Source organism: Crassostrea angulata, chromosome 2 (assembly GCF_025612915.1).
Source record: "Crassostrea angulata isolate pt1a10 chromosome 2, ASM2561291v2, whole genome shotgun sequence".
Lineage (NCBI taxonomy): Eukaryota > Metazoa > Mollusca > Bivalvia > Ostreida > Ostreidae > Magallana > Magallana angulata.
In genome coordinates, this window is record NC_069112.1 from 16,656,076 (window position 1) to 16,670,567 (window position 14,492).

Genomic DNA, 14,492 nt, shown 5'->3' on the forward strand with positions numbered 1-14,492 from the left:
TTGTAAGATTTGAATAAAATTACCTTTAATTTCCGCAGTAATATTTCCAAACTTGAGATAAATAACTGCCCAGACGTCGTTTGAAGATAAAAGAGCCTTTATTTGTGGGTTGTCGTCCTTGTATTTGGTCACAAACTTGGATCCACCGACCCCGACCTTTTTCATAATATCCACAACACATTGTCGTTTGTGATAGCGAACATCTGAAACAAACAAAATCTGATTTTTCCTCACGGCCTCTTGGATGTCTCGAATGTGGTCGGGGTCGTTCTGCGTCAGTCCGATTCTTGCGTGCCCACTTCCGCTAAAGATGATTTCGTACTTCCGCTTGTCACCCAACGGGGAACCAGAAAAGGCCAAACCGCACGAGTTTGAAAAGTTCCATTTTGCTTTGACGGGATTTCCTGCAGGGTCAAGATCGACTTCAATATTTTCGCCAAAGATTTCCGAAAATCCTGGTTTTACTCTCTTTGAAAAAAAATTAAGAATATAAAGTTAATGTTTCTATTCGCGTTTGTAAGGGTAATCAAAAAGTACATTGTAAATTCCATATGTATAATGTTTATCATCTATATTTACGCAAAACAGATGTGTTAACTGGTATCTAAAGCCTAAAAAACTCGGAAAATTGTGATGAATGAATGAAAATGTGAATAAATTCTATTCCCAATCTTAATTTATTCGGATCAATTCTTATTCTCTGAAGAGTGATAACTGAAAAAATTCTCGATGCCGGGATTGAATTACTTGCTTGTGTTGGGGGAGGAGAGGAGTTATCTTCTTCTGTTTCGTGTTCTTTTTTTTTGCGGGGGGGGGGGGGGGTGTAAGGAGGGGTGTTTTATGCTTTACACTGTTATATTGATCTCTGAATTATACATATATGCAAAAACAATTATTATACAGCTCTAAATGATAATTCCATTTTAAACTTTGAGGGGGTATACGTCTTAACGAGCTAAATTAGCTCGTAAAGATGTATTCAGCATTTAACACAACAATTTTGTCACTTATTCGAAAGGGTACCCATCCATTTTTAAAATGTCAAAAATTGATAATAAATAGCTGTATTTTTATGCAGATTTCATACATTTGGTATCTCCCTCTAATTATTTTTAGAATCGGTAGGACAACAGAGTAGTGCCATCAACCAAAAAAGTTCCTATACTTGGAAAGTGTATATTTACATCTACTGCGAGGGCATGTTAAGGCTTCCCGATGCGATGTGTAGAAAGTCACTTGTCTGTACTTCATACGATATGACGTCATAATTAACTTTGACGTCACGATCTGCATTCCTGTCGATAGTTCTCAGGGAATGTATCTTAACGTTAAAAGTGAATTATATCAAACCAGTATAATACCGCATGTTTCCTTTATATAGATGCTGCAGTTAATTCTAGACGTACAGAATTCATTCATATTAAAAACCAGTATCAAATAATCGGCAGTTTTAAAGCTTCGTTTTAAGTAAAAGACTATTTATAAACTAGTGGTTTGGAGACTCTCCCTGCTACGTGTAAACAACTGAATGAAGAAATTTTAATGCATGTAAAACCAGCTTGGCGCAGGTGAAAGATCAACACAATTTTAAAATATTTTACGTAAAATTGGTAGAGAATATAAATACCGACTTGAATCGTGCTGCGGAAACCTGCGGATTTACCCAAATTTTTTGTAAATCGCTTTTGATTAGTAAAAATGTGCATTATTTTGATGATTTTGTGGAATGTTTCAACAATATCTTCTATAAACGAAATATCTATTTCTTTCCCAAGCAAGAACTTCAAAGTTTATGACTAAACAAAGGATTTTTCTTAAAAATATGTATGATTTAATGTCATTAATCACCTGCGCCGATGCGTTTTAACTAGATCATTTGCAATATTAGGATTCGCCTGTCACGTGATTACGAAGTACATATGACGTCACAAAAATGCATCAAATATAATGTTTAACATCGATGTCAATGAATATAACATAGATTTAAAGAAATACTCCTGGTAAAATTATTTTTGCCATGAATCAAATAATATCGTTTTCCAGCCGTATTTTAGCATCGGGACGCCTTAACAATGCTGCGTGGGACATTTTAAATCAGAATGCTAACACATGTCGGAAAAGAGGATTTACAGTTTAAAAGCAAGTGTCAAAATTGAATTATCATCGGAAGAAAAAACTAAAATTGTTTGATGTACACCTTTTCCAAAACTGTGTGAAATTCCCTACTTTTAATTTTATTTTCAGACTTTTTCAATACAGACACAATTTTTTTCATTTTAAAAAAGGACTTGTCTTTGTTAGCTCGCTAAATGTTTTTTTCTAAAGCTGCCATAAGATTGTGTTCCGTTATTTTACAACGAGCTATTCTGTATTATTAATAAATTACAACATGATAATCCGCCGTAACATGAAATCTTGCTACAAAGGATTTAAATGGACTATTTGTATGCACAGTTGTGCCAATACATTGACTGTCACCAATGTAGCTATATGTGTATTCAGTGCAAGAGGTCATACCTAAGTCTGCAACAATTAAACACATGTACAGGTAGTTGTAACCCTAAGCTTGTTCTGTCACATTCAGCGTGCAGTTAATTTGTTTCCATTTTAGAACCTAAGACATTCAACACTATATTTTTGGTCAACGTATTTTACTTTTTGAAATAAAAGAAACGAAAGAAAAACTGGAAAATCCTTTAACCTGAAAAACCCAAATCTAAATGTATAATTGGTTTTATATGGTGCGTGGGGTAGGAAAGCTTATGATCAATGTCCCCCTCCCCCTTTACATTGGCATAAAAAAATTCTTTAGTATTTGCTGTAGAATAATGGGGGAGGGGGGGGGGGTAAATGTAAAACACGTATGGTAACCATTTAACTGTGGCTTATGTGATGGAGACAAGTTCAATTTGCTTTAGAGGCAATATGTTAGTTTTTGACGAATTGTTGTTGTAAAATTGTGTAAATGTTAACATACGCGGGTATGATAAGGCAACTCTCAGCGATCAAATTCATCAAATTGATATGACGTCACAATAAGCAGCATGATGTCATATTTAACCCAGAAACATGTCGATTTTAACTTTATCTCTGGTTTAGATTATAAAAACTACAGGCATAAAATATCACTACAAACTTTTCTAACTGAATATATCTTCGATTTCTCTGTATTACGTATAAATATCATTGATGACGTCACAAGCATGTTTAATAGAGAGGATCATGTCGGGAGACAAATCATCGGAATGCAGTGTAAACAATGCCGAAATAAGACTTATTAAATACAGATACCTAAGATTTAGATGAGTGTCAGTTAGGATATAATCAGGATAATAAAGGCATGGATATTTTGTTTAATCAGCGAGTGTTATAAGGTAAGCAGATCGACATTTATATTGCTTGACCAGCCTTTCTTCTGTCAGTGTGTACAAAAAAAGGCAAAAGTGTAACACTACCCCGGATATTATGAAAGATGACTTTGGTAAATATCAACGGTATATGACCTAAACTACTTGAAAAGTGCTGCTAGAATCCTGTGCTTCGTTGTTTTAATTCTATTTTCAATGAAATTATAGAAGTTGAGAGGGTTTCAGATAAATATTGACAATATTTATTTTATGCGATTAACAGTAGGATTCTAGCAGTAATACTAATAAATATGAACTACTTGCCAATCGAATTAATGTAGCAAACATTCAAATGAACTTCGGGGTAGTGTTACACTTTTTGAATTTTTGATAAGGTAAAAACGTGATCTATTTTTAACTGTCACGAGATACCATGGCATGGCAGCTTCAAAGATCGAGTCTGTTCCGAAGTAGAAAAATAACATCTTGGTGAACACATTCACTTGGTATAAATATTCCGCACTGTTTTCGTAAAAATAAACAGTTTTTAAATTGATCATAAATTTGACGGTCATTAAACTCGGAGTTGCCTTAACTTACCCGCGTATGTAATGAAAAGACGTTATGAAATCATTCAAAAAATATATGACCCTGTCCATTCTCCACCATTTTGTTAATATATATCATATATAGTATTGAAATGGATCTTACTTATATTACCTTGAATAATGAATATAATTATATATTACTTAGATTGTATTTATGTTGTCTCTGACTTATGTATATAATTGTATATGTGAGGCTTGCATTGTGCCTCATGTACCATGTTAATGGTTTCAGTAAATAAACTGAATTAATTGAATTGTGTTGATTACATCTGTATCAGATTCTACTCAGTTTTTGTACATAGTATAACATTCTGTCGTCAACATTTTGTATACAGTAGCAAAGATTCAATACCTTTTCAGTGCAATTTATTTTTTACTGAATGTGTCGATATGCAAAATAAATTAATATAGTTATGTAAACATGTTACATAACTCTGTTGACAGGCAAGGATTTTGCAACCCGATAAGAATTATTTAAAAATGTATTTCTTAAAAATATCAAACATCGTTATAGCTACGTACAAGCAAAGGACAAATTAATATTCTGACGGACGCAGGGCCGTAAAATGACTATTACGTGCGTTGTATATACAATTAGAAGGCCTGTGACATCATCTCTACCCTCGCAGCCAACTAAAGGGTTCTTTTAATTAGTGTATTTTCAATTATGCACGTTTCGTAGATCTGAATACCAGTCAACGAAGACAATTTTTTAACTTGGAAGAAAACCCTAGATTAAATGTGTCATTGCGGATATTTAATAATCCGATTCATGTCATGCATTTAAAGAAATGAAGAATTTTGATATGCCTAACGATATTTGAATAAAAAGAAACTCAAACAAGGTTTTCTCTAGTTGAAATTTGAATTGGGTTTTTTTTACAATGAGGTATCCTTATTATGCAATGTGAATGGGACAGAACCTCTTGTGTGTAACGTTTATGATTATACCAAACAGAAGAATCTTCTTTTATTGGAAATCAAAATATGTAAAACTAAAAACCAACACTTGTCGTTGATAAATTCATGCATTTATGAGTTATTAAAACATTAACGTATATCAATTGAAACTGAAAAAATAACCATATGAATCCGCTGTTCTATAAGGATAACACATACAAGATATGGCGACATGTTATAGAAAATCTTTTGCATCTTACAATTAAGTAAACATTTAATTGTACAATGTTGATTATCGCAGACACTTGCTCCTGTCATAAATGTTAACCACCAAATTACAAAAATAACCATGCCGTGTTTATGATTATAGAAGGAAACTTAACTACAGGCACAAGCAAGCGCCCGTGTAAATAATGTAATGACTGATCTGATGGCTCCCCTACACATACAAACTTATCCTGAAGTGTTTGAATATTTAATGTACACATTTCATATTTAAAGAAATGTTATTCTGTTCAAGTTGTATATGTTCTGTAACTTCGTGTAATTCAATTACATTGTAACCCACATACCCTCCCCTCTCCTTAAGAACTAAAAAGCCGAGTATAAATGGCCACAATAATCACTGGAGGAAAGCCGCTGACCGTAATTTATAACTAATGGGTATTGGTTTTTTTTTTTTTCTTACAATAGAACACGTCTCCCCTTCTCTCAAAGGATTGTAATATGTGGCCAATTTAATAAGTGATAAAGAATGATGTCAGCTATCTGTTATATATCATCCATATATGATACAAGTCATTATTGTAAGGAATATTTTCATGATAATTAGGTATATATAGAGAAAATCTATAAAAATCTTCTTCTCAAAAACTATTAGGCCAGAAAAGCTCAAATTAAAATGGAAGCATCTTCAGGTAGTGTAAATTCAAGTTTGTTCAAATCATTGTCCCCGGGGGTAGGATGGGACCACAATTGAGGGATCAAGTTTTACATAGGAATATATAGAGAAAATCTTTAAAAATCTTCTTCTCAAAAATTATTAGGCCAGGAAAGCTCAAATTTGAGTGGAAGCATCCTCAGATAATTGTTATTCAATTTCATTCAAATCATCGTCCCTCGGGGTAGGGCGGGGCTGCAATGGGGGATAATTTATTATATATAAAAAAAAAATCTTTAAAAATCTTCTTCTCAAAACTATTAGGCCAGGAAAGCCCAAATTTGAGTGGAAGCATCCACAGATCGTATAGATTCAAGTTTGTTTAAATAATAGTCCAGTTGTAGGGTGAGGCCATAATTGGGGATGAATTTTTACATAGGAATATATAGAGAAAAATCTTTAAATATTTTATGGGAAAGTTTTCGGTCCAAAACTCAGTACTTTGTGTAAAAGCACGGATTATGCAGATATAAGTTTGATGAAACCATGATTCCCTAGAGAAAAGTGGGGCAACGAAATGAGGGGGGGGGGGGGTATATAGGAATAGAGAAAAATCTTCTTACAGGTACGACAACAAAAGGGGCTTGGTATTTACCAAAAAAAAGAGGTGGATAAAAATTGGCAGATTTTCAATTTTTTTTTTTTTAGCAAGATCTTCTTTACTTAGTTGTCAAGATATTTTGATACTGTAATACTAATTTGATCAGAATTAAGTCAATTGTTGCTCAGGTGAGCGATGTGGCCCCTGGGCCTCTTGTTTTTTTTAAAGTCTGGTTTGCTGTTGTACAATGAAATTCTTTATTTCGTTTTATCAAAAGGCATTTGCTAAAAATGTTTTGTTGTATTGAAAATAATAATAATCATTTAATTTGTGAGAGACATTGTTCTGTCAAAATGCGTTCAGAGGCTGATTTCAGTTAATACACAATTATTTGATTTGTACATATGATCCTTTCTTGATTTTAAGTTCTCATTTTGGATATATTTAAGGTCTTCCGTTTCCAACGGAAGACCTTATTGTTATTGCTTTGTTTCTTTTTCACTATTATTTTTATTAAGGTCTTCCGTTTCCAACGGAAGACCTTATTGTTTTTGCTTTGTTTCTTTTCCTCTATTATTATTATTATTATTATTTTTTTTTTCTGTCACGTTTTCTCAAAAACGCTTCAGCCGATTTTCGTGAAACTTTCAGATCTTACTCATGACAAAATTTGTAAGAAAATTACACGAGATTTTTTTGGTCGTCACTTCCGGTACCGAGATATTAAAGATTTTATGTTTTTGCTTGTTCACAATTTTTCTCAAAAAGTATTCAAGAGAGGACTTTCAAATTTTCAGAGAAGGTAGAGAGTGAACGGCCGCAGTGCCCTTCGCATATCCGAACGTCCGCCGTCACTTCCGGTCGTCACCGGAAGGAAATGAAAAACCTAAATTTTTTAATTTTTTGGATTTGAATTTTTTTTAGTTTTTCATTCGATAGAGACGCTCTCAAAACTTCAGAATATGAAATTCGTATTAAAATCAATCCACGCATTCTTGAGATTTTGGACTCCAAAGTTCTGAAGCGAGGGTCCGCGTAGCTCAGTCGTTAGAGTGGTGGACTTGTGCCCAGGCGACCCGGGTTCAGTCCCTGAGTGCCGAATCTTTATTCTCTCTCATTTGTGTTTTGATGAATGGGTTTATCTTTAAAATGATGGATTTGAATATTTTCAGTTTTATTTTTGTCATAAATAAAAAAAGATAGCGGCTTTTTTTAGTACAAATATAGAGCTCTTTTCTGTCAGCAGCTCTCTATATTACGACGCTCGTCGCATCGCCGACATCAAAGACATGCCGCCGAAGTGCAGTTCGCCCGCATTAGAGTTCGCTTGGTCGCTTTGCCGGCATCAAAGAAATGCCGCCAACTCAATGACTGTATGCACACAACATTTAGCAATGCAACCAAGTTATTCTACTCGGCTTAAAAAGGAGGACTGCTTCGTATTTAATCCCATATATAGATACACACATGCATGTATACATGCGTTTATTGACAAAGGTTGCTTATATATTGATTTCCTGAACATTATAAAACGCTATGTAATCTCTCTCTCTCTCTCTCTCTCTCTCTCTCTCTCTCTCTCTCTCTCTCTCAAGTACAAATGTTTTAGCATTTGAATAAGAACTAGTACAGGTAACGTGGAGTAAATTGGAAAGAAGCTAAATGTACATTGGCGTCCAAAAACTATACATATTTTATATCAAGTTACGGGATAATGTCTATGGATTCAAATAATTCGAGTTTCGATTGGCGTGCTTGACATGTACTGTAGAAAAAATTCTAACTCCCGAGCCCCTTACTCAATCCGAATGAAATTTTGTGTAAATGTACCTCGGACCCCATTCTTATTGTCTGCCAAATATGCAGCAGATTGAACAATTAAGAAGAAATTCCTGAGATCAAACGGCGAGTATAGCCTGTACGGGGACTTAAAATTTACACAGTACATGTAAGCTGCCGCGTAATATTTCTGTTGCGTGTATATTTCTTGTTTTCCGTTTAATCTGTATCTACGATAGCGTGTGAACTACTTATGAATGTTAGAACTGTGGAAATTACTGTCATCAAATTTTTACCGAATAAATTTACGTGTTACTGATTTCGTTATTTCTACATTTATAAAGATGTTATCAATCCTGCTGAAATAAAACAGTCAAGCATAATAGTAAACGACACGAAAAAACGTTCTCAACACTGAAATACATGGGTAAAATGCATCAGTCATTGTTTTAGGACTTCCCCTAATTGTTGTTAACCGAATCCGAGATCCACACCTAAAAATTCTATTTTCGATTTATTTAAGACGAAAAATCAAGCTCGGGTCTTTTCACCCCCCCCCCCCTCCAGACACAAACACGCATCAATATTTCAAATGACCTCGCACTGTTACCAAACCTGAATAGTCAGACATCTTACACGTTGTTTTTCATCTCATACAAAAACTCAACTCCTCTCCCGGGCGGAAACTCCCAAAATTCAAAGACAAATTCGGGAATTATTTCGCGTCAGCAATGTTTTGAGACACCTGCAAAGGCTGTGTGTTCTAATCTCGCCAGAGCCAAGATTTGTTCTTTCTCTCTATTTCTTTCTCTCCTTTTTGTCTAATTTTCTTACTAAAATGGGAATTATTTCGCGTCAGCAATGTTTTGAGACACCTGCAAAGGCTGTGTGTTCTAATCTCGCCAGAGCCAAGATTTGTTCTTTCTCTCTATTTCTTTCTCTCCTTTTTGTCTAATTTTCTAACTAAAATATTCAACATAAAAGGGTGTTTGACTGTAAAACAAGTTGAAAAACACTCTTTAATTAAGATTTAGACAAAAACAGTGTTTTATTATTAGGGTCTTCCGTCTTCAGCGGACGGAAGACCTCCTCGTTGCTCGCAACGAGATCGTGTCTAGTTGTTTTTTTTTTTCTGTCACGTTTTCTCAAAAATGCTTCAGCCAATTTTCATGAAATTTTCAGATCTTATTCATGACAAAATTTGTAAGAAAAGTACACGGGCTTTTTTTGATCGTCACTTCCGGTACCGAGATATAAAAGATTTTACGTTTTTGCTTGTTCACGATTTTTCTCAAAAAGTATTTACGATAGAAACTTCAAATTTTCAGTGAAGGTAGAGAGTGAACGGCCGCAGTGCCCTTCGCATATCCGAACGTCCGCCGTCACTTCCGGTTGTCACCGGAAGGAAATGAAAAACCTTAATTTTCAAATTTTTAGATTTGAATTTTTTTTATGTTTTTATTCGATAGAGACGCTTAAAACACTTCAGAATATGAAATTCGTGTTAAAATCGATCCAGGCATTCCTGAGATTTTGAGTTCAAAAGTTTTGAAGTGAGAGTCCGCGTAGCTCAGTCGTTAGAGTGTTGGACTTGTGCCCAGGCGACCCGGGTTCCATCCCCGAGTGCCGATCATCTTTTCTTCCCTAATTTTGTTTTGTTTAACGATTTTACCTTTAAAATGATGGTTTTTATTGTTTTCCGTTTTATTTTTATCATAAATAAAAATAATAACAGCTTTTTTAGTACAAATATAGAGCTCGTTTTTGTCAGCAGTTCGCATCGCCGCCATCAAAGATATGCCGCCGAAGCGCCCCTGCAGTACGACCGCATTAGAGTTCACTGGGTCGCTTTGCCGGCATCAAAGAAATGCCGCCATCTCAATGACTGTATGCACACAACATTTAGCAATGCACCAACGTTATTCTACATGGCTTTAAAAGGAGGACTGATTAGTATATGTTTACATATATAGATACACGCTTGCATGTATGCATGCGTTTATTGACATACGTTGCTGATATACTGATTCCCTAAACACTATAAAAAACTAGAAAAAATCTCTCTCTCTCTCTCTCTCTCTCTCTCTCTCTCTCTCTCTCTCTCTCTCTCTCTCTCTCTCTCTCTCTTTCTAAAGTACATAAGAACTAAGTACAGGTAACATGCAGTAAATTGGATAGAGGCTAAATGTACATTGGCGTCAAAAAATTATACATGTATTTATTTCAAGTTACGGGATAATGTCTATGGATTCAAATAATTTGAAATTCATTGTTTAATGATTGTCTTCCTACTGATTGGAAATCAACGCTAAAAAGTCATTTTTATTAATGATGGTGTACTTTTTCCTTTTTTTGTGCATGTCTATATACTGATACAAATCTGTTGCCTGTCTGGGATTAAGAAAAACCTCCGAAGTTTATACTCGTAACTATACAAACGAACGGGTGACTGCGACAAGATTTGAAAACTGACCACCCGTTTATGAGTGTTTGAGCCTAAAAATAAACAGATGTAAAAAAAAAAATCAATAGTTACATCTTTCAAACAACGCTTATACATTGTTTTAAACATGTGTATTTTATTTAATACCACATATTGCAATATGTGATATTTAGAATTTAATTTTCTACGTTTAATATAGAAGTCACCGACCTCCCCCCTCCCCCCTCCAAATTCATAAAATCATTTAGTTTTTAGGGCCCGATTTTACTTGATCTTTGATCTTCGACCTTTAATTTCAACTAATTACCATTCTAGATTACTGTACTAATTACCAGACCAATTCGTTCATTATTAACAGAGTTATGAAGCTTTTGGCATTTGAGTTTTAGTTGTTGTGTTTGACATGTACTGTAAAAAAAAAATTCTGACACCCAAGCCCTTCACTCAATCCTAATGAAAATTCGTGAAAATGAACCTCTGACCCCATTCTTATTGTCTGTCAAATATGCAGCGGATTGAACAATTAAGACGAAATTCCTGAGATTAAACGGCGCTTGTTGCCTATACGTGGAAATTAAATATACACACTGTACACGCACCGACCCCCCCCCCCCCCCTTCCTATTCACAAATCATTTAGTTTTTCTGGCCTTATTTTACTGGATCTTTCATCTTGAGCCTTTATTTTCAACCTAATTCAATTCTAGATTACTGTACTAATGACCAGACATATTCGTTCATTTTTAAGAGAGTTATAAATTTTTGGGCATTTGAGTTTCGATTGGCGTGCTTGACATGACTGTAGAAAAAAACCTTGGACCCCATTCTTATTGTCTGCCAAATATGCAGCGGATTGAACAATTAAGAAGAAATTCCTGAGATCAAACGGCGAGTATAGCCTGTACGGAGACGTAAAATTTACACAGTACAAGGGATGTAAGCAGCCGCGTTATATTTCTGTTGCATGTATATTTCTTGTTTTCTATTTTGTCTGTATCTACGATAGCGTGTGAACTACTTATGAATGTTAGAACTGTGGAAATTACTGTCATCAAATTTTTACCGAATAAATTTACGTGTTACTGATTTCGTTATTTCTACATTTATAAAGATTTTATCAATCAAATCAAGCAGTCAAACATAATAGAAAACGACACGAAAAAAAATCTCAACTCTGAAATACATGGGTAAAATGCATCAGTCATTGTTTTAGGACTTCCCCTAATTGTTGTTAACCGCATCCGAGATCCACACCTCAAAATTCTATTTTCGATTTATTTAAGACGAAAATCAAGCTTGGGTCTTTTCAACCCCCTCCAGACACAAACACGCATCAATATTTCAAATGACATCGCACTGTTACCAAACCTGAATAGTCAGACATCTTACACGTTGTTTTTCATTTCATACAAAAACTCAGCTCCTCTTCCGGGCGAAAACGCCCCAAATTCAAAGACAAATTCGGGAATTATTTCGCGTCAGCCATGTTTTGAGATACCTGCAAAGGTTGTGTATTCGAATCTCGCCGGAGCCAAGATTTGCTCTTTCTCTCTATTACTTTCTCTCCTTTTTGTTTCTTTTTCTAACTAAAATATTCAACATAAAAGGGTTGTAAGACTGTAGTACAAGTCGAAAAACACTCTTCAATTAAGATTTAGACAAAAACAGTTTTTTATTATTAGGGTCTTCCGTCTTCAGCGGAACACCCTTCTATTCTTATTGTTATTAGGGTCTTCCGTTTACAAAGGAAGACCCTCTTTTTTTTCTTTGGTTTCTTTTTATTACAGGTCATTAGACCTGTTATTAGGTCAAAAGATCTCTTATTTAATATGATATAAAATGGGGCTGGTCCTTCAAATTAGGAATCCAACGGGGTCTATAATCCTTCATCCATCGCTCTTTAAGATCACATCTGCATTTCTTGATATGTTTCGTTGATGAAGATAAAAGGCAAGGTCATTTCCTCTTCTAAAAATCGGACGGATGACCTCCTCGTTGCTCGCAACGAGATCGTGTCTAGTTTATTTTATTATTTAAAAAAACAAAACAAATTTGAAATAACCATAAAGTTTTTTTCAAATCAACTAACATTAAGCTGTTTTGATTTTGCTTATGATTTAAATTCAATTAACTGAAATATGTTCAGACATAGATTTCCAAGCAAAATCATCATATCTACTTTTACAAGGTACTGTTGAATAGAAGAGTGTGGATCTTTATTCAAAGACTGTTTCCATTAAAAAAATATTTTGATATAGACATATCTCTTATACTTTAATGATCAATATTTCTGACAGCCTTATTTCCCAGTATTCATACTTAAGCTGCCTATATGTAATTCTACGTTTAACGTTACATTTTTAAAACAAGTGATCTTTATTCATTTACATTAATACAAACGTAGTACGCTATTAACTACATGTATACAATAGAATATAATAAAGATATAATTGGAAATAAAGGGGTTTTTAACTATGATTTCCTCTAAACTTAGACGAGCATATGACGTTAAACATAGAATTTACTTTGAACACCCCTTCATTCCAACAAGATAACACATCTTTAAAAATGTATGTCTATAACGTGTAATAAAGTAACATTCGTTGGTTTAATTCACATACCTGGTAATCGCATACTTTTCCCGGAAACTCCCAATCTTTATCGGCTTCTGAAAACATTTATATTTTAAATTTATTGAAAAAAACATCATATTACTTCACGAGCAAGATCCCCTAAGGGCATTAACGGTCACCTAAGAATGATGCAGCCTTGTTCATTATACAGACTGGCAGTGGTAAGATAAATAGAGGAATATATCATGGGGCTAATATGACATATTTTTATCAATTATTTAAATTAAATTCATTGAATGTTATTTACAAATTCCTAGTATTTGATCTATGATTGTTAGAAACTTACACATCCTTGTGATTCACTAAGTTTGGTTGCTCAATGACCGTTATTAGACAATTTAAATGTTTATGGCAAAAGAATATTAACCGTGTGACCATTGATACCTCCCTCGGGGGAACACACATGGCCCACAAGTCTTGAGATTTTGTAATTAGTCCCCATTCCTATCTTCACAATGTGGTTTTGATTGTCTGTTAGCTGTTAGATGTTACACGTTAAACAGTTAACCGTTATGAGGACACTACCCATTCACTATATTAAAGCCAATCACTTCCTTGAGGCCTTCACTACAGTTAAAGGCTTCCCATGTACCCGTAATGTAGCAAAACGATTTTGGAGATATTTTATAAAGCTGCATTAAAAATGACAGTCAAATTATTCATAACAAACCATTTTAATGCTGTAAATAGCTTTCATCTAAAAATTTGATTCATATTAATGAAGAATTTAACACATTTTCACCAACGTTTCTTACTCGCTTCAATATTTACACATCATGTTGACATTCGGAACTATCGGAATTTTTCTTATTATAAATGCACTGAGCTAGAGTTATCGTCTTTATTTTCTTTGATAAACAGAATACGATATAAAGCAAATTTTCGTGAATTTTCTATTAACTTTGCAAAAAACTCAAAAGAAAGTGATATACTGTTCGGCACAAGGGAGATAATTTTCTGATGGTCGATTTTACGTACGACGTAACAATTTTCGTAGATTTCAAATCTTAAAAAGTGAGAAAACGAAAGAACAATAAAAATGGCTCTTAGTGAAATTCAGGCTTTCATTTTTCTGTTAACTTGTTGAAAGCAGTATTCTGTAACATCTCTTGAAATAATCTGTTCTTTTCTTTTTGTTTTGATTATACAAATACCAATGATTTGATACGATATGGCTAATATCAGTAAACAAGTTTGTATATTAGATACGGTGAAACTAATATCAGTAAAAAGTGAATGATACTGAATGCAGTTGTATTAATTTTGATTTAACTACAGTGATACAACCCTTCCTAAGATCTC

At 34.1% G+C, this 14,492-nt stretch overlaps 1 protein-coding gene across 1 annotated transcript in view; it reads right to left on the bottom strand.

Moving 5' to 3' along the window:
* The window catches only part of LOC128171076 (uncharacterized), a 31,137-nt gene that overhangs the window by 1,484 nt on the left and 15,161 nt on the right, over positions 1–14,492 (bottom strand). Inside the window, exons 12-13 of the mRNA XM_052836831.1 lie at positions 13,179–13,225; positions 24–468 (exon numbers count right to left, since the gene is read on the bottom strand). Coding sequence (XP_052692791.1) covers positions 24–468; positions 13,179–13,225 — 492 coding nt within the window. The remainder of the gene's footprint in view (positions 1–23; positions 469–13,178; positions 13,226–14,492) is intronic.